Source organism: Nicotiana tomentosiformis, chromosome 8, assembly GCF_000390325.3.
Source record: "Nicotiana tomentosiformis chromosome 8, ASM39032v3, whole genome shotgun sequence".
NCBI classification, from domain to species: Eukaryota; Viridiplantae; Streptophyta; class Magnoliopsida; order Solanales; family Solanaceae; genus Nicotiana; species Nicotiana tomentosiformis.
The window spans coordinates 14,039,258-14,060,361 of NC_090819.1; the positions used below are offsets into that span (position 1 = coordinate 14,039,258).

A 21,104-nucleotide genomic window follows, 5' to 3' on the forward strand; every position below is an offset into this window, starting at 1 on the left:
TTTGGATATTTCTATTTTCAAAAAGGTTTTCCTAAATTATTAAATTGCTTTTGTCTTTATGTTCAAATATTTTTCTGTGTTGAGATGTTGAGTTGTGGCTTACCTAGTTCTACGATTGGCACCATCACGACGGGGTAGATTTTGGGTCGTGATAAAAGCCTTCTAGAAAAAGACACGGACTGCGCACGTAAATCGAGGAAGGCTAAAATGAGATATTTGATGTTTCAAAATACAGAATTTAGGTTTAAAACTCTAGATGACCTATCGGGTCATCACACCAGGTACATAGTATCCGTGTTAAATGCTAATAAATAATATTCGAGGGATCTATTCATATATAATAAAGTAAAATTACAGTTTCTGAACCAAACAGGAAATCAATGAGTGAGTTTATTTTGGAAGACATTTGGGTCAAGTAAAATTTTCAAATAAAATACGGCATCGGATAAGCTACTTATTTGAATATAGAATTTAATAAATTAAAATATAATAGTAATTTTTTTAAAAAGTAAAGTAGAAACATTAGATAGGGTAAGGAGATTAAGTTGAGAAATCGATTAAAGTGAAATATGACAACTATTAAAAATCGGAAGGTACCGAATGAAACGACGAGTTTTAATTTAAGAGTCACATAAGGTAAGCATGTTATTAATTCTTTTATTTAAAACCTTTATGTTACTGACAACTCGACAGGGTATGAGATAATGACTCAGCATAATAAATTCATCTTGAAAATCAATTCACCAAAATAATAGTAATAGGAAAGGAAAATATGAAATGACGGCAAAGCATGTAAACTAATGAAAATAACTCAATCCTCAATAATCAATAAAAACTAGAAATACCAATCCTCAAAGTCTCATACGAAAGAACCGAAGCCAACACAATAAAACAAGGAATACAAAACAAATAAACTGTTGCGGCGCGCAACCCGATTCCACCATACAACACGATCTTTCCTTATTCCACAATGTAAATATCAATAATAGTAAGTAAATATATGTGTTGCGGCGCATAACCCGATCCCACCATATAATCAGAGTCAATATCATAATTCTCCCTTTTTTCACCTATCAATCCACCCTTATTTCATCTGTTGCGGCGCGCAACCCGATCCCACCATATAATCAGAGTCAATATCATAATTCTCCCTTATTTCACCATATCAATCCACCCTTATTTTACCTGTTGCAGCGCGCAACCCGATCCCACCATATAATCAGAGTCAATATCATAATTCTCCCTTATTTCACCATATCAATCCACCCTTATTTCACCTGTTGCAGCGCGCAACCCGATCCCACCGTATCAATATAAATCCTCCCTTATTTCACTTGTTGTTGCGTTTATCTCGATCCATAAATAAATCAATAACATCAATAATTCAATACTCAATTTACAAGAATTTCTACAATCATAGAGTATGAGTACACGGCAATTAAGGTATCACGTAAAAATCAAGGAACGCAATAAATATTACAAAAGCAAAAGGACAAGTGAAGCACGAGACAACTAAGGCGTGCAATTACAACAATTAAAACAAGTAGCAGATAAGCACGGAGTCTTGGAAGGAATGCAACAATTAAGAGGTCACAAGACAATAAGGAATACAACAACTTCAACTAAAGCATATAAATGCAAAATAACAAGCAAGAGGAATAACAAGTGCTGACAACATCTAGTAGAGCATGTAAGAGTAGATAAACAATGATAGATATCACAGGTATGACACTTCAATTAAAGGCATGGAAAGTGCTTAGATACTCAAAACCGGTCAAATACTACATATAGGTCGTGTACCCACTCGTCACATCGCGTACACGGCTTTCACATAACACGAATAACAAAAATACCTCAAATCCTAAGGAGTAGTTGCCCCAACACAAAGTTAGGCAAGATACTTACCTCAATTTGGAAAAATCAATACTCAAATTAGCTTTTTCTTTACAAATTCACCTCCGCTCGGCTCAATCTAGCCAAAGACGACTTAAATACATCAAATAAAGCAAGAGAAAATAATTTCAATTAACAAAGTTATGATCTTTATACAATTTCTAAAAAGTCAACAAAAGTTAACGCCGGCCCGCCTGGTCAAAACACGGGTCCAAGGATTGGTCTTGACTACCCATAACCCCACGAGTCCATATACATATTTTATTTCCAAATCCGAGTCGAATTCGACTCTCAAATTCCAAATTTTTATTTTTCAAAATTTTGACAAAATCTCCAATTTTTCCCTTACATTCTCATGAATTTGATGCTAAATCTAATGTATAATAACGAAATATAATTGAAAGTTGATTAAAATTACTTACCCAATAATTTGGTATGAAACTCCCTCCACAAAATCGCCTCCCATTGAAGCTAGGGTTCAAAATATATCAAAATGAAGCTAAGTCCCAAAGTGCTCAGCTATACACAGGTTGCAGATGTCACATTTGCACATTTGTGAACCCCGCAAAAGCGGACGTTACTTCGCAAAAGCGAAGCTTGAACAATTTTGCCTCTATCGCAAATGCGATAAATCAGGTCGCAAATGCGAAGATAGGGCATTCGCAAAAGCGGCCCAAATGTTCGCAAAAGAGAACTACTACTGCCTAGTACACCATCGCATTTGCGAGGCCGGCATCGCAAATATGAAGCCTGCCAGTTCCCAGCCTCTTCGCAAAAGCGGTAGTCGCAAATGCAACCCTCAACTCGCAAATGCGAGCTCAGAACACCAGCAAATCTGGACCTTCTTCCAAACACTCTGAAACGCGTACGAAACTCATCCGAGCCCTCGGTACTCTAAACCAAACATCCATACAAGTCTAAAAATATAACACAAGCTCGCTCGTGCGATCAAAATATCAAAATAACCTCTAGAATCACGAATCGGATGCCAAAACGCATGGAAATCTCCATGAGCTTCAAAAACTTCTAGAATCGCAACCACGCATCCGAACCATATCAAATCAACTCCAAATGACACTAAATTTTGTAGGCAAGTTCCATATGATGAAACGGACCTATTCCAAGTCCCGAAACCAAAATCCGAACCCGATAGCCTTAAAGTCGAACCATGGTCAAATCTAGAAAAAATCTAAACCTATAAATTGCCAACTTCCACCAAACGATGCCGAAACCTTCTAGAAATATCCAAATGCAAATTCGGGCATACGCCCGAGTCTAAAATTACCATCCGGACCTACTGAACCATCAAATCTCTGATCCGAGTTCAAATAACCAAAAAGTCAAACTTGGTTAATTTTCTTCAACTTCGAGCTTCTCAAATGAGAGTCACCATGTAAAATCATTTCCGATCCACTCAAAAACCCGAGCCGATGATGCACGCAAGCCATAATACACTAGGTGAAGCTACCCAAGACCTCAAACTGTCAAACCGGACGCAATTGCTCAAAGCGACCAGTCGGGTCATTACAGTTAGAGAGACTGTTTTCGAAAAACCATCAGCTCAATAAAGCAAAATTGTAGCAGTATGACAAAAAACTACGAAAAACGAAATAGTAGCAACAACCAAAAAAAATTAAATAAAAAACAAAGCAAAGAAAACATCATGTAATAATAAATTATGCATGACAATTGACAATAGAGAGAAAATTTATTGATTTTAAGTTCTGTGCAATGATATTATATAATTACGTTAAATTATGCGTTATAATACAAGTTCTGTGGATTGATATAATTATTTAAGTAAGGTTAAGTTATCTGTAATAATACAGGAAAAATGTTCATATATGCTTTGATATTCTTGAAAATATAGTACAAAATCAGTTACATAATAAGTTAAATTACATTAATAGCATAAAATTTTTTATACTATCAGTATATACAGTTAAAACTCAAATGACTACCAGCAAAGTGCAAATTAACTCATTTGCAAAAAATTCCAACTTTCTGTCGAAAATACCAATTAGTGTCTAACATATCGAATTAAATTAAGCTAGGTGAAATAAGGTGTACAAGAAAAAGAAAAAAAAAAAGTTCTGGATTAGCTGCTTCATCAACTACTTGCATTCAGTTAAAATAGGAAGTACTAATTATCATATCTGCTTGTTTCCGTTGAGAAGAGATTAAAAAGATTGATTTTAACCACTTTATTTCTCATTCTATTTGAAATTAAAATTTTATCTTTCATTTTCTGCTTGTTTCATATCTGCTTGTTTCCGTTTAATATACATCTGTTGTACATTGTAACCTATAAAAAAACTAAAACAGTAAGTAGATTTGTGTGATGCCCATGACAGATGGCGGGCTGATGAGGGAGAGTCAAGTGACAAGCTTCTCAAGAAAGGTTGCACATGCTACCTTAAGCGAATTCCACGTCGGAATGAGAGAGAAAAAGTGAAGAGCTTTATAAGGCATGACATTAGTTCACATGGTACGCACGCTTTGAGGGTTCGGGGTGGCGTAGCACGTAAGACAAATTCGTGCGAGCTAAGCCCAAAGAGGATAATATGTTCCATGGGCTTGGCTCGTGACAATTTATTTGTTTGATTTCCATATTAGATATGAGATATGGTTTAGTATAGTTAATCATTTTGAAATGCAAGATCTAAAAATTGTAGAGATTTATCTTATTTGTCGCGACCCAATTTCATCTATAGATCGTGATGGCGCCCAACATCACAACTAGGCCAGCCAACTAGAGAATTAAACATATAGCAACAAGTAATTCATGTAATTAAATAAAAGATGCAATTATCACAAGTAATTCATGATTTGAATCTTAAACTACCCGAACATAGCATAATTAGTAGCTACACACGGACTCTCGTCACTTTGTGCGTACATAGCCCCCACAATTAGCAACAATTATTAATTTAAATCACTTATGGGGTAAATTCTCTCTTACAAGGTTAGACAAGAGACTTACCTTGTCTCAAAGTCCATTTCTCGATCACAACATCGCGTTAAAGTCTCAATTCAGTGCCGAAAAATTCGAAACTATCCAAATGTTAAATAAAATAATTAATACATGATCAATAATTCGAAATTAGATAAATTAATTACCCAACTCAAAATGGTAAAATTTCTAAAATTCACTCGGGCCCACGTGCCCGGATTTCGAAAATTTTCGTAGGAAAATGTTACCCATAATCTCAAGAACTCAAATATACAATTTTCATCAAATTCCATAACCATTTTCGTGGTTAAAATTTTATTTTTGTCAAAACCTAAGTTTTTCATCTAAACCCTTGATTTTCATAATTTACAGGTTATAATCTACCCATAATCTATGTATTTAACTCAAAGTGTGTAGAATTAACTTACCTTCAAATTGCTAGTTGAAATTCCCTCTCAAAAAGCTCCAAAATCGCCCAAGAATAGATAAAAAGAGCTCAAAATATGCAACTCCCGACTTAAATGAGGATTCTGCCTTTTGTGATTTTCGCACATGCGAAGGTGTAATCGCACCTGCGAAAAATTCCTCGTAGGTGCGAGGTCCCCTCTCCTGGCCACGCTCCGCATCTGCAGCCTCAGGACCGCTTCTGCGGCGAACCCCTTCGCACCTGCGCCCATTCCGCTTCTGCGGGCAATTGTCGCATCTGCGATTCTTGCACCTACGACTGTCCAAGTGCAAGTGCGATCGCACCAGAAGCAGAAAGTTTCAGCTTTTCTCCCAAGTCCCAAAATTGGTCCGAGCCTCGTCAGGTTAACTCCCGGGGCTCCGCCCGAACATACCAACAAGTTCGAAATCATAAAACGGATTATCTCGAACCCTCAGAATGTGTAAAATAACATCAAAACTAAGAATCCTACCCCAAATCAAATTGATTCAACTTAGAAATTTCAAATTATTCAAACTTACTCTGGACGCGCCGAAACATACTTAAACTACTAGGAATGACACTAAATTTTGCGTGCCAGTCTTAAATCACCATACGGAGCAATTTCCAGGCTCGGAATTCCAAACGGACCTCATTTACTCCAAAACCTACTCCAAACCAAATTTTAAGAACCTTAAACCTTTAAATAGTTGATTCTCACTATTAAGCGCTGAAACACTCTGGGGTTGTCCAAAACCCGATTCGAACATACGTCCAAGTCCAAAATCATCATACGAACCTATTGGAACTGTCAAATCCCAATTTCGGGGTCGTTTTCAAAAAATGTTGACCGAAGTCAAACTTACCTTTTAAAACCAAATTAAGGAACTAAGTGTTACGATTTCAACCCAAACACTTCCAAATCCCGAACCAACCATCCCCGCAAGTCATAATTTAGTAAAAACACATATGGGGAGTTTTATTTAGGGGAACGGGGTTCTAAAATTCAAAATGACCGGTTGGGTCGTTACATTATTTGAGAGGATAATTCAATTATTTGCTCAAATGAGTGGAGTAAATGTGCTTTTATTAATATAGTTGTAATTCTATTGATGAACTTACTAATTACAATAAGATCCATTCTATTCATTCATTTAATAAATTATACTAAAAAGAAGAAAAAAATGATTACAGAGTTCTTTCTTATTTGGGAGGATAATTAGGTTTTTACTTAAAAGAGGTGAATAAATCTGACTGTACTAATATTTTTGTAAGTTTACTAATGAACCATGAGAATCATTTATTTATTAGTTGCAATAGGAAGAAAAAGAAAAAAGAGGTGTATGTTCTTTTCTTCATAAAATGGCTTTCATCTCCCTCTCTAATATCAATCTCTTTTTTCTAGTTTTCCTTTTGAATGTGATTTCATTAGGAGCAGACCCAATCACAAGCGTTTGTAGTTTTACCCAAGATCCAACTTTTTGCACAAAGGCTTTTCAATCCGATCCTCGTTCTAAAACTGTTAGTGTTGTTGAACTCGAAATTATTGCCATCGATTTAGCCTTTAGGAACAAAGAGCGCAAAAAAACACCAGTTTGGAGATCCGTTCTCTTATCTCAGGAGCTAAGGACTTTTGTTCCAAGAGTAGATATACCCAATGTGGCAGTTTTTATGAGGGAATAATTAACCAAGCAAAGAATGATTCAAAAGCTGGAAATCATGTAGATGTTAATCTACAAGGAAAAAGTATCATTAATTTATGCTATTGAATGCGATGAATTGTTAAATGAACCACCTCCACTTCAATCATTTGTTTTATCACAAGATAATCTATTTGCTCGGCGTTACGGCGAAATAATAGCCGTCGTATCTAAACGTCTTGTGCACTAATTTTGTTGTTGTCTTGAATTGAAAATTTCGAGTTTGAAATCAAAGGATGAGTGCTTTTAGCACTAGTTGTGTTGCGGTAACAAATACTTTGTATATGAATATCTTCTATTAGTACTTATGTTTTATAATTCAATGCCACATGGGAGGGTGATTTATGTGGTGTCTAATTTCCGTGTGCACTAATTATAGAAGGACCTGGTTCTTCTAAGTGTTCCTTATATTACTGTTGCGGAAATAGTAAATGCAAAAAGTAAAGAACACAAGTATTTTTACGTGGAAAATACCCGGCTCAAAAAGTAAAAAAATCACGACCTACTACTCAGTAGGATTTTCCCAAACACTTCATTAAATAACTCAGCCAAAACAACATTTACAAAACTCTTTGTAAACCTAAGGATTAACTCAAATCACGTTGTAGCAACCAGCCTCTAGCTGTTGCGACAACTTCAAGTTAACTGTAACTTGAACACTCAGAGTACCTAATACAATTGCTTTTAGATAAAGCTGAAAGGTACAATATGAAACCACCTACTACAATTGAACTAGAATAAAAAAACAGACGCTTGGAACTGGTTCTTCTATCTGGTTCATGTAGCTTTAGGTTCGCACACTTGATTCACACAAGAATTGTTTGCAAAATGCCTTGCTATTTTGCTCTCAACTAACGTTTAATTTTAGTGTTTGTGTGTCATTGTAAAATGTGAACATCTTGCAATATATAGAGTTAGTATAATAGGAATAACTAGAGTTCTAATACTACTCTTCCTTGGTGGAAGAGTTCTAGTTATCTTCAACCTCTAACTCCTCCCTTATCTTGGATAAAGTTCTCTTCGAGTAAGGAGTCCTTCTCTTTATCATTTATGCAACATTTTCGATCATGAGATATCAAATATAAGAACTTAAACTTATCTCCTTCATGTGCATCCCTTATGTTCGAATCTGCCCGTGTCTGTGTACACTGTGTATGGACCTGATCCATGCACAAGTTCCTTTATCAATCATCAAAACAAAACTTCACTTGGGCCAACAAATACCTATTTTTTTTACGATGACAAACGCTGCGCTTTTCATAAGCATAGGCCTTGTGTCAACTGAGCTAAACATCAACACAATGTTATAATACTTTCCATTTTAAAGACACTAATCATCTAGAATCAGGTTCATTAGGTTATAAATATCACAATCCAAAGTAAAAAGCACAACCTATCTTTCCCCTTTTGGCATCATCAAAAAGTTTTATAATTATATTAGATAACCAAATTTTAATAGAAATTACCCATGGCCACTGGGGCTACTTTAAATGCAATCATGGAATCAAGTATCATTTATCAATCTAATGATATTAGCCATCTAAGAAGCATCAACAAACAGTTAGAGAACAAAAACAGTCGATTATCATTGATACTTAGTTGAGTTCATCTTGCATTGTATTCACCTAGTCTGCATCCTGCAAAGCTTCAACAACATTTTTAGGTTCAATAAGAGATAGAAAAGCATCAAAAGCACAAAAATTCTTCAACGAAGAACTGGTTTTGATTTCAGAGGTTGGATCAGTAATTATGTTCTCAATTGGATGAGAACTTTGATACTTGTAAGGTTTTACAACCAACTGGTTTCCCCTAGATGTTCCTTCAATGTTTTGTTGCTGAGGAACAGATTCATAGACAGGTTCTCTCGAGATTTGAGGATCACTTACTCATTGTTCAGTTCCCCCTGTCAAGTTGCCCTAGGTGGAAGGACCTGTTCCATCACATGTTCCTTCCTCTGGTGCAGCTTCTGTCTGGGCTGTGGTTTCATTTGAGTTTCTTACCAGCCCAATTGCTTCATCATCATGTTCCTGACTCTCCGAAAGAATGTTAGTTTCATCAAAAATCACATGTATACTTTCTTCTACACACATATTTCTTTTGTTATAGATCTTATAAGCTTTACTATGTGAAGAATATCCCAAGAATACTCCCTCATCACTTCTGGGATCAAATTTACATAGGGAGTCTTTACCATTATTGTGTACAAAGCACTTACATCCAAATGCCCTAAGATGGGATATGTTTAGCTTTCTCCCTTTAAGTGACTCATAGGGAGTTTTCTCTACAAGAGGTCTAGTCATGCACCTATTTATAATGTAACATGCAGTGTTCACAGCTTCTGCCCAGAAACTCTGAGGCAGTTTACTAGAAAGAAGCATAGTCCTAACCATATCTTCAAGTGTTCTATTCTTTCTTTTAACTACTCCATTTTGTTTTGGAGTCCTAGTAGCATAAAAATTATGATCTATGCCATGCTCATCACAAAATTCAACAAATTTAGCATTCTCAAATTTAGTACCATGATCAGACCTAATTGATGCAAGTTGATTACCTAGTTATTTCTGCGTTTTTCTAACAAAAGAAATAAACATGTCAAATGCTTCATCTTTAGATGTTAAAAATAATGTGCATGTAAACCTAGAATAATCATCAACAAGCACCATCACATATCTCTTACCACCTCTGCTTAATGTTCTCATTGGTCCACAAAGATCCATATGTTCCATCGTCCCGGTGGTGCTTATCACTTCCTTGCTTTTAAAAGAGGATCTTACATGTTTTTCCCTTGCACAAGCTTCACAAACTTTATGTTCCTTGAACTTAATTTTAGGCAGTCCTGTCACCAAGTCCTTAGAGACTAGTTTGTTGAGTTGACTTAGACTGGCATGTCCAAGTTTCTTGTGTCAAATGGGGGGATCATTATCCAACATACTTAAGCAAGTGAGTTCATTTTTTGAAAGTGTGGACAGATCTACAACATATATGTTGTTCACTTTTTTTCCTTGCAAATCTATCTTATAAGTGGTAAGATTAATCACAAAGCATTTGGTAGATGTGAATGCTACCATTTACCTCTATCACACAATTGTGATACACTTATTAGACTATACTTCAGTCCATCTATCAAATAGGCATTCTCAATAGAATGAGAATCAGTCTTACCTACCTTTCCAACCCCATAGATCTCACCTTTCTTCCCATTTCCAAAGGAGACATTACCTCCTTTAAGGTTCTCAAGTGAAAGGAACTGGTTCTTATTTCATGTCATGTGCTTTGAGCATCCACTATCCATGTACCATATTTGGCTGCTCCTCTTCATTTGGACCTGCAAAAGGAAATCAGGGGTTAGTCTTAGGAACCCAAACTAGTTTGGGTCCCTTTCTATAGGAAAAAGGATGAATCAAATTCTTTTTAGCCCAACTTGGTTGCCTATTTTTCCCTTGACCAAATTCTTTGTTCTTTTGACTTGCCTTTTCTTTTGCAGTGCATTCACTTTTATAGTGACCTATTTTACCACAGTGTATGCTAATCTTGTTCTCAGGAAGTGTGAGGTACTTGATTTTGTGATCCCATTTAGGTGCCAGATTCCCAAATCCAAGTCCTCTCCTATTACTACTATGGTGTTCATATAGCCATGAAAGTGCATCGGAGGACCTGTTCTATTTACAAGTTCTGTCTAGCTCATGCTTAACCTTGCTTAGATCCTCCTTTAGGATTCTCACCTGTTCATCCCTTTTATACAACTCATCTTTCATTTTTCCTACATTTTATTCTAGAGTGAGTTGTGTGTGATTAGATGTCTTTTTACCTGTTCCTAATTTCAGTTTTAGATTTTCAGATATAAGTTCTAGGACAGTTGAGTAAATTGCATAAACCTGGTTCTGCAATACAGTATTTTCATTTACAGTTTCAATAACCCTAAGTTCCATATTTTTTCACTTAGCCTTCAAAATCACATATTTTTTAGACAATTATTCCTTTTCTTTGTTTACATCCTCAGACTCATCAATTAATTCTAGAAGTAACTAAGATAACCTTTCTTTAGACAACAACTTAATCTTGTCTTTGAGATGAATTATACTTGCCTCAGTTTTCTCATCAGATTCTCCAATGGCATACGTGCTTGTTCATCCGCATCAGCATCATCTGAGCTTTCATCTGAGCTTTCTCCCCAAGCAGCGACAATAGCTTTGGTTAATCCTTTGCTTTTCTTGAGTTAAACCTATTCCTTCTTCCTGTTCCTTCGTTCAGCTCTTTCCTTCTTCCATTCAATTTCCCATTGAGGATAGTTCTTGATGTGGTGATCAGTATTTCCACACTTGCAGTATCCATCATTGGTTTTCTTCTCAGGAACTTTTGACTTACTATAGCTTTCACTTCTTGAAGGACCCTTTCCTCTCCTCGGGTACTTCTTGAAGTCCTTGGTGATCATAGCCATTTCATCATCTTCCAGATTAGAACCTTCAGTGATTCTGAGTGCCGGGCTCTTTTCCTTCCTAGGTACATCCATTTTCATGGTTTGTCTCCTAAGTTCATAAGCAGTAAGATTTTCAATTAATTCATCCAGTGGGATAGTGGCAATGTTCTTTAATTCTTGAATGGCAGTGATTTTGCTCTCCCAAGTAAGAGGCAGAACCATAGTCAGTATCTTCTCGAATCTATCTTCTTCAGAAATAATCCTTCCAAGAGACTTTAGTTCATTTGTGAGTGTAGTGAACCTTGTATACATCTCTTGAATGGTTTCTCATTCCTTCATAGAAAAGTTCTCATATTGAGAATACAGTAGAGTTCCTCTGGATCTCTTCACCTGAGGTATTCCTTCATGAGCCACTTGCAATGTATCCCAAATTTACTTAGCAGTGGTACAACTTTGGATTCTGCTGTACTCATCTGGACCAAGTCCACAAACAAGCTATTTCTTGGCTTTAGCATTCTTCTCCCATTTCTTCAAGTCCTCAGCAGTGTAATCCATTCTTGTCTTTGGCACCTCTACTCTTTCAGCATTTATCTTCAATGTACCCAGTGGACCATCGGTGACAATGTCCCATAGCTCATAGTCCCCTCCTATAATATGATCTCTCATCCTGTTTTTCCACCACAAGTAGTACTGGCCATTAAAGAGTGATAGCCTAGCAGTAGATTGCCCTTCCTAGTTTCCAGGTGGTGCACTCATCTTGATCTTCTCCTAAGGTGTTAGCCTCTTCAGGGATAACCCGCTCTGATACCAATTGATGTTCTATACTTCAATGCCACACAAGAGGGGGATGATTTGTGTGGTGTCCAATTTTTGCATGCACTGATTATAGAAGGACCTGGTTCTTCTATGTTTTCCTTATACTACTGTTGCGGAAATAGTAAATGCAAAAAGTAAAGAACATAAGTATTTTTACGTGGAAAATACCCGGCTCAAAAGGTGAAAAAACCACGACCTACTACTCAGTAGGATTTTTTCCAACACTTCACTAAATCACTGAGCCAAAACAGCATTTATAAAACTCTTTGTAAACCTAAGGATTAATTCTAATCTCGTTGTGGCAGTCGGCCTCTAACTGTTAAGACAACTTTAAATTAACTCTAACTTGAACACTCAGAGTACCTAATACAATTGTTTCTAGATAAAGCTGAAAGGTACAAATTGAAACCCCCTACTACAATTGAACTAGAATAAAAGACAGACACTTGGAACTGGTTCTTCTATCTGGTTCATGTAGCTTCAGGTTTGCACACTTGATTCACACAAGAATTGTTTGCAAAATATCTTGCTATATTTCTCTCAACTCACGTTTAACTTCAGCGTTTGTGCGTCATTGTAAAATGAGAACATCCTGCAATATATAGAGTTAGTAGAATAGGAATAACTAGAGTTCTAATGCTACTCTTCCTTGGTGGAAGTGTTCTAGTTATCTTCAACTTCTAACTCCTCCCTTATCTTGGATAAAGTTCTCTTCGAGTAAGGAGTCCTTCTCCTTATCATTTAATATAACAACTTAAGCTTATCTCCTTCACATGCATCCCTTATGCTCGAATCTGCCCGTGTCTGTGTACACTGTATATGGACCTGGTTCATGCACAAGTTCCTTTATCAATTATCAAAACAAAACCTCATTTGGGCAACAACACTTCTTTTTTACCCCAATCATTTGCGTTCTCTTCTTTTATTTATATACTACTATTTAAGTTGTTCGTGCTCTGCAAGGTCATAATCATATGATCTTGTTATAAACTTTATAGATATAGAAGAGATACAATTTTTATGCATTAAATACGAATATAATATCTTTTCCTATTAACTCCAAAATTCACAATATATTCAATTCCAAAAGCTATTCATGCAGTTCACTAACTCCTAAATAGACGATTCAAAATTGAAAATCGTTTAAAAAAAAGACTTTAAAATGAAAGAATCAAAACCAAATTCGCTAAATTCTAAGGAGATTTTGCTAAATCCTAAGCATATAAAAAACTACAACATTGTGTAGGTTCAAATACAAAAGGAGATTTTTTTTTTAATTGTTGCCAAGTCACATATACATAGAAAGAAAAAGACAATACTTAGTTGAGGTACTTCTTTCTCCCTTCCCCTAATATTGATCTAACAATGCTTATTTTTCTTTTAACCATCAACCTTTGTCTTCCATTAATATTTTTGTTATCTCTTGGTTTCAATGGTGCCCTATAACACCAAAAAAGAATAAAGCAGCAACCCAAAGAATAAAGGAAATGAATTTTATGGATTTGGGGTTATAAAAATTATAAGCACAAAACTGCAAGCATGAGTTCAAAAAATTGTAACTGATTATATTCTTTAACGAGTCATAAAAGGAACCAATAACTCTCTCGATATAACATCGAGAATACAACTAATAGTTTAAAAGCAAGAAAAGAAAATATGTACACAACCATATATATGTAGGCTAAATCATTTTTCTCCCGTTGATAAAGCAAGAAAAATTCAAAGAAACACCGTTGCAAATTTATAATTGAATCATCAGATAAAGCAACTAATTTGAAAGCCAAAAAATAAAAATAAAAAAAAATAGAATATGTACACAGCCATATAAATGTAGCCTAACTCGTTTTTCTCCTATTGATAAAGCAAGAAAAGTTCAACAAAACATCACTATAAATTTACAATTGAATCAGCCGATAAAGCAACTAATATGAAAAATATGTATCAAAAATTAAAGAGAAACTAAAGTTGTAATATGACATTGATTGATTTTACATGGTAAACTCTGATCCAGAAGACTAAATATAGATCTCATCACATGCTCCAAATATAGATCTCAAGACAAATTAGTTGATTAAAGAGCAATAGTAGTTACGTTTGAAGATAAGAGTGGGTTGCGTACACAGGGTTGTTATTTTAGTAGTAGTTACGTTTGAACTTTTTGAAGAGAGAGCAAAGGGTTGTGTCTAGTAAAAATAAATTGGTTGTTATTTTAGTAGTAGTTACGTTTGAACTTTTTGAAGGGAGAGCAAAGGGTTGTGTCTAGTAAAAATAAATTAATTGCTCGAGTAAAGAAGATGGCAGTTACGTTTGGAGAAAGGGTTGCTTCTATTAAGGCCCTGTTTATTTATAAGAATTCATTTTTTAAAAACAAATTTAAAAATGTGTTTGTCCATTAAATTTTGCAAGTCTGTTTGAAAAAATTTGGAAAATGAGTTTTTTTCGAAAAATTTTCAAAAATCAAAATGTGTTTTTGACCATATTTTCAAAATTTTCATAAAAATATTTTTTCCCATTCATATGAGTAAGATCGTGAGTGTGTGAATTGTAGGATCCTCAAAAATTTATTATATGAATAAGATCAAAAATTTGCTTTGTAGTAATTGTGCTAGACGGGAAAGGCAACTTTGCCTACGTAACTTTAGCACAGATGTCACAAGGATGAATTTTTGAAGGCATAGAGGAATAAGAGATAGAAGAAATAAATTTTAAAGTATTAGAAAAGGGCATGTGATCCGATCTGTTAGTGCCAAACAGTTACATCATTAGTAGCAGAACCTAAAAACAAACTATAATTAGAAAATTATGCACTTGCACTTTGATTACAATGAGAATGACTAGAAGCCTTGATTGAATTAGAAAAAGCTACTCTAGGCAACTAAACAAACAAAATTTTCTTGTATGTAATTTGTGGGTTTCGCATAGCAATTAAATATCTTTCTTTTTTTTGCGCTAATAGCAATTAAATATCAAAGCATTACAACATTCTCACCCCTCTAAATTTCTATTTTCTATTATCTCTCATTTCTTCTAAAAATATAACCAATTTTCAGAGGCGGATCTAGAATTTTTAAAATATGGGTGCACCATTAAAGAAAGGAGAAAAAAATATTAAGTAAAAATTGATCCCTATTACTTTGGGTAAATAACTCATTATTCAACCAAATGCATCATTCAGCTTCTGTGGAGCATGAGTGCCAACAGAAAATATTAGATTAATTCTAGAAAATACATATAAAAAATACCTAATTTAACGAAAAGACCATAACTTTGCGTTCCCTTTAAACTACCTTATAAATCCGCCCCGCATGTTCTACTCTTTCCACACAAACTAGAGCCTGAGATTGTTATACACATAGAGTTAACCGGTTGTTTTGACATAGTTTAAAAGATCTACCGTTATGGTTTTAAACAACTACAAGTAATTATTAAAATAATTCTCTTTTTTGAAATTATCAAAACAATTTGAAAATAAAATTTCAAATCCAGGCCGTTTATAATAACAAATTTCGTGTTAAGAAAATAATCAAGGCTAGAAAATAACGTAACAAATCTTGTATTTTATTTCGAATGCAATAAATGTGATAATCTCTATAAATTCTCGATTGTTCTCTTTTAGAAGTACATTCAAGAGCCTTTGAGCTTGATCTTGAGTATAATTTCAATAGACATGATCTTTATTTATATTTTAATAAATACTTGAAGTTTGATCTTGAACCTTCGTTTTCATTTTTGAATGCTTAGAACGCTTAAATACTTGCATTTTATAGTAGAAATTTATAGTCTTCGGTCCACGAGCTTCTATATACTCTGTTTTAGATGATACATTTTGCTTATCGAGAGTCAATTTGACTAAACTTTGAAACTAAATTAAATTAGTTCAACTTAGTATTTTAAAATTAAAATTTAGATATTCAAAAACTACACGAAAAGCACTATAAGTTACAATTTTTCTCATGTCAATACGATTTCAAAATATATTTTAAAATATTGGTCAAACTTCACACAGTTTGACTCTCGATAAGTGAAATGTGTCATCTAAATTAAAGCGAATGAAGCAGAAATCTTTAATTTTCGATCCACGAGCTTTCTCTTAAGTACTTATTATAAATTACGATCTCTTTTGTGAGTTACGAGGACATCAATTTATAGTTGTAGAGAGAAAATGGAAACAAACTCTTTTCCTTTGAATTGGTTGACCTGAATCACCGATCAATCAAATCTAAGTAGTAATGAATTAATATTTGACTATTCTAAAGATGTGACTTGTACACATGAAACATTTTTTTGCTATTCGAATAAGTATGCCACGTTATTTTGGCAGGCAATATAATCTTATTTGACTTGATGTACCACGTTATTTGATACGTGACACCAATCTAGTCTTTAGAATAAGATGGCATCTTAGTCTAAACAAAGTATTATAGGCAAGGTTGCCCTGCATGAGGCAAAAGAATGTGATGCTACTCTCTTCACATATGTTACAACAGAAAATATTATTAAAGAGTTGCATAAACGGGGCTATCAGACGGTTGGCATGGAGACAATGTATAATGGTCACACAGGGCGACAACTTGCAGAAAAGATATGTTTTGGGCCTGCGTACTACCAGAGGATAAAACAAATGGTCGATAATACCATTCATTCTCCTGGGAAGGTAAATTTAATTTACTCTTTTAAATGTATTACTTATGTGTGTCATTCATCTATCCGGACATGAAATTGGGACTCTTTTTTGACTCACAACTGAAAATCTAATTGGTCTTCTCCCATGGAAAAAGTAATTTCATATTAGAAAATAATAGTATACCTTTGACAAAGGTAAAATTTAGAGAATTTCTTGATAAGTTTTTTTTTTTCAAGTTTCTTTAAGCAATTTTTTGTTATCATGTTTTGTCTGCATAAATTATTGAGGTGTTTTTCAATATGATTTAGACAAAAACCATGAAAATCAGATAATTGAGAGCATCAAGAAAACATAGATTATTCTAAAGTTCATAATGTAATGATGTATATATGATGGACATATATCCCTCCTCATAATTCATCTTTTAATTATTATTTTCGACCCAAATGACATATATCCTCCGTTAATTCATTACTTTGCCACCTCATTAGCAAGTATATAACACTCTCTTTATTTTTCTACTATTCCTGTAAAACAATATGTCTAATAGGTACAAATTTTGGTAGTATAAGTGTTGAATTGGAACAAGTGTTAGATAAGGTGTCAGAGAGAAATATATGGACAAGTTTAGGGCCGCGTATGACTTTGGCCTTGATTAATTAATTGTTAGATACTTAACATATGAGATTAACTAATTGTTATAGTGTAAATATTTCATCTCAAGAATTACATGTTGTTTGCAACAAATTTCCAACATATAAAAAATATTTTGCAATCACAAAATAAGAGAAAAATATTTTTATTAATCAATTGTGAGTACAATTTTGCTTCTTCCTTGATTCTTCGATGATACAGACCTCTTGGTGATGTATTTAATATCCAACTTCTTGAACTATTTGATTGTCAATCACGAAGCATATTAAACCACGGTACTTGTATTTGTTGGCAAATTGAAATGACACAGAAAAAAATTCTTGTGCGAAAAGAAAGAGCAGTGGCAACTTTAATATTACCATAACAAAATCCCCTTTGGAGATCTATATAAAAATCTTTGGTGAAAAATATTCCCTCAGCAATAATACTCTAGGGTACAGCAAACATTCATTGTGTTGTTCAACTTTGTCATCCAAGGGAACTTGAATCTTGGTGTCGTCGCACCGTACATCACCACCATGGACTCTATCTCCCTTTTATTTTGGTTGCAGAGGAGTACCAATGGTGATGCGTTCATCCCATGTGTAATATGACCATTAATTTGGCTTCTATAATAAATATGTGGATCAAGTTTACATGACATTTTCCATAACATATGTCACGCCCCAAAACCGAGGAGCGCGACCGGCGCTCAACCCAGTGAACCCGACCGAGCAAGCCTGTTAGATTTTCTTCTACCCAAACTCATCCACGAATGAAAATAATACATATTTTCATTAATTATACAAAAACGTAATCATGTCTCCAATACCAATCTATTACCAATAGTTTTTAATATTTTTAAAGTCTCAAATGGGACAAGTAATACAACCACAACATAACATAGTTTATTTTTTCCAGCACCAATACACAACCCACACTATGTCTACTGAGCCTCTATAGAAAAAGAAGAGTACAATGATAATGTCGGCAACAAGGCCCCGGCTATAACTCCAATAAAATACACAAAGAACAAATGATACATGACCTCGGGATGAAGTGGGGCTCACCAAGTTAGCTGGGAAGAAGGTGTACTGCTATCACTGATCAATACCTCCTGCTGTGGAATCACCTGCATCCATTTAAAGATGCAGCGCCCCCGACAAAAGGGACGTTAGTACCGTCGAATAGTACTAGTATGAAAACCAAACACCAATGTAAGAATTTATAAATACAATATGAATATGATAAATCAGGGCGGCAATAGAATAATATAAATAAACTTTGAAACCCGAGTAAGCTTATCAAGAGCTATCAATAACATTTAGAGGATTTAAGATGAGATCCTCTATAACCATCTTCACACAAAGCGGCCCCGCCGCCTCACCCGATGTATGCAGGTGGAAGTGTAAGTACAATACCACAACTCTACTCAAGCGGCCCTGTCACCTCACCCCAATGTATGCGGGTGGATATATAACCACAGTACCAAGAACCTACATAAAAAGGCTATGCTGACTCACCCCAATGTATGCGGGTGAAAATGCATCAACGATACCAATACCAACACAAAGCGGCTACCTCAATGTATGCGGGTGGAAATGCATCAACGATACCAATACCAACACAAAGCGGCTATGCCGCCTCACCCCAATGTATGCGGGTGGAGGTGCAGTCCCACAATACCATAATCCCTACACAAAGCAGTCATTCCGCCTCACCCCAATATATACGGGTGGAGGTGTATCACAATCATAATCTCTACACAACTTGACATAATAACTTTCACATAAATCATGACTTGAAATTATAAAATGTGGATACACAATCCATAGTTTAGAACACATCCTCAATTTATAATGCAATATGATAAGAGCATTTGAAACACGAATTGAACATATATTTTTATCACAAAACTTATCAAAATACTCGATTTGTAATCAACATCTTGGAACTTACAAGGATAATGGGAATTCCAATTCTTAAAGAAGAATTTAGCCAACATACCTCACTTGAGCTTTCTTACACTTTAAATATTCCGGAATTCTTAGCAACTTCAATCTATTTTAGAAATATAACAAGTTGAACCAAAATTAGGACGAAGATAATGGTTCTAGCTCATTTGAGCATTTTATCAAACATTAGGTGTGCATTAAAGTTTCAAGGTCCTTTTATAGAGGATTCCATCATCCCACAACCCAATCTTTACCATTTTTAGATCAACAATATTCCTACACCCTTTGATAACATATGCATGTAAAATAAACAACTCTCATGCCCAAAACATTATCTTGCTAATTATCCATTTCTAGACAAAATTCAAAATTGAGGGTTAGGGTGTAGAATCTTACCTCAAGGAAGAAGACCAAGTGAGTTTCCCTTCTTAATCTTCCAAAACTTGAGCAAGAATTGAAGAACAGTTATTGAAGAATACCTTCTCACTCTAGGGCACTCTCTCTCACTCTAAAATGTCAGATTTTCCAAAATAAAATGGTCCACAATGCTTATATAACGAGATTGGGCCGAGTTATAAAAATAGGAGAATGGATACTCCAAAATTCTGGATTAGGCTACAGACCTGGCCTTGCGAGCTCTGTAGTGAGCTACAGACCTGGTCTCGCGAGGGATATAGCATGGTCTAGCGTGCTACAGACCTAGCCTCGAGAGCTCTGTAGTGAGCTACAGACCAGCCTTTCGGTATTTGAACATAACTTTTTGTAGGAATGTCGAAATGACAAATGGTTCAAAGCGTTGGAAACTAGACTCAAAGGACTTTAATTTGATAGGTAGATCACTTCATAAGTCGTTATAGTTTGGTAGCAGCATACGTGTGAAGTATGATCTTGTGCGAATTGAGACATCCTTTCCTCTTAATGTATCCTACTTGTTCCACACGGATTCTTTCCATTCACAAAACTCCTTAGTATGTTTCAACACACCTTAAACATATACTTTTCATTTTGAAATAATGTGGTTCTATCCCATGGGTCTCCTTTAATACTCTAACACATTATTCCCAAATGCCGTTGGCGTACTTTAAAATATTAAATCATTAGAAAATTTTAACGTGGCCTTACATTCTCCCTCACTTAGGATCATTCGTCCTCGATTGAGGAGTAGAGTCCGTCCCCAAAGACAAGTTTTACACTTCGCCACAAACTCTGCTACATTCCTCTTCATATCATTCTACCAGTAGACTTCCTTAAGATCATGGTATATTTTTGTAGAACCCGGGTGCACAGAATACCTAGAAGTGTGAGCTTCAGTCATAATTATTTCCCGGAGACCATCCACATTTGGAACACATAGACACCCTTGGTACCTTAGTGTACCATCATCCATGCCAAGAGAAAAGGCCATGGTCTTATGTTTATGAATCCCCTCTTTTAGTTGTGCCAATAATGGATCGTTGTACTGTTTCTCCTTAACTTCCACAACAAGTGATGATTCAACCCTATTTTGTACAATCACCCCTCTTTCATGAGAGTCCGCAAGACGAACTCCCAAACTAACCAATCGATGAACTTCTTTGGCCAATGGCCTTTGATATGCCTCCAAGTGTGCTAAATTACCCATGGTTTTCCTGCTAAGGGCATCTGCCACAACATTAGCCTTTTTCGGATGATATAGAATATCAATGTCAT

The 21,104-nt window shown here is 35.1% G+C and overlaps 1 protein-coding gene across 1 annotated transcript; it reads right to left on the reverse strand.

The window, feature by feature from the left end:
• Positions 1 to 11,192: 11,192 nt before the first annotated feature.
• LOC138897089 (uncharacterized) lies at positions 11,193 to 11,699 on the reverse strand. The gene has a single exon (XM_070183045.1). It carries the CDS (start codon positions 11,697 to 11,699, stop codon positions 11,193 to 11,195), a length of 507 nt encoding a protein of 168 aa, XP_070039146.1.
• Positions 11,700 to 21,104: the final 9,405 nt, after the last annotated feature.

Excerpts from the sequence above, each read along its gene's own strand:
- LOC138897089 (XM_070183045.1), bottom strand. The coding sequence starts at position 11,699 with ATGTATACAAGGTTCACTACACTCACAAATGAACTAAAGTCTCTTGGA.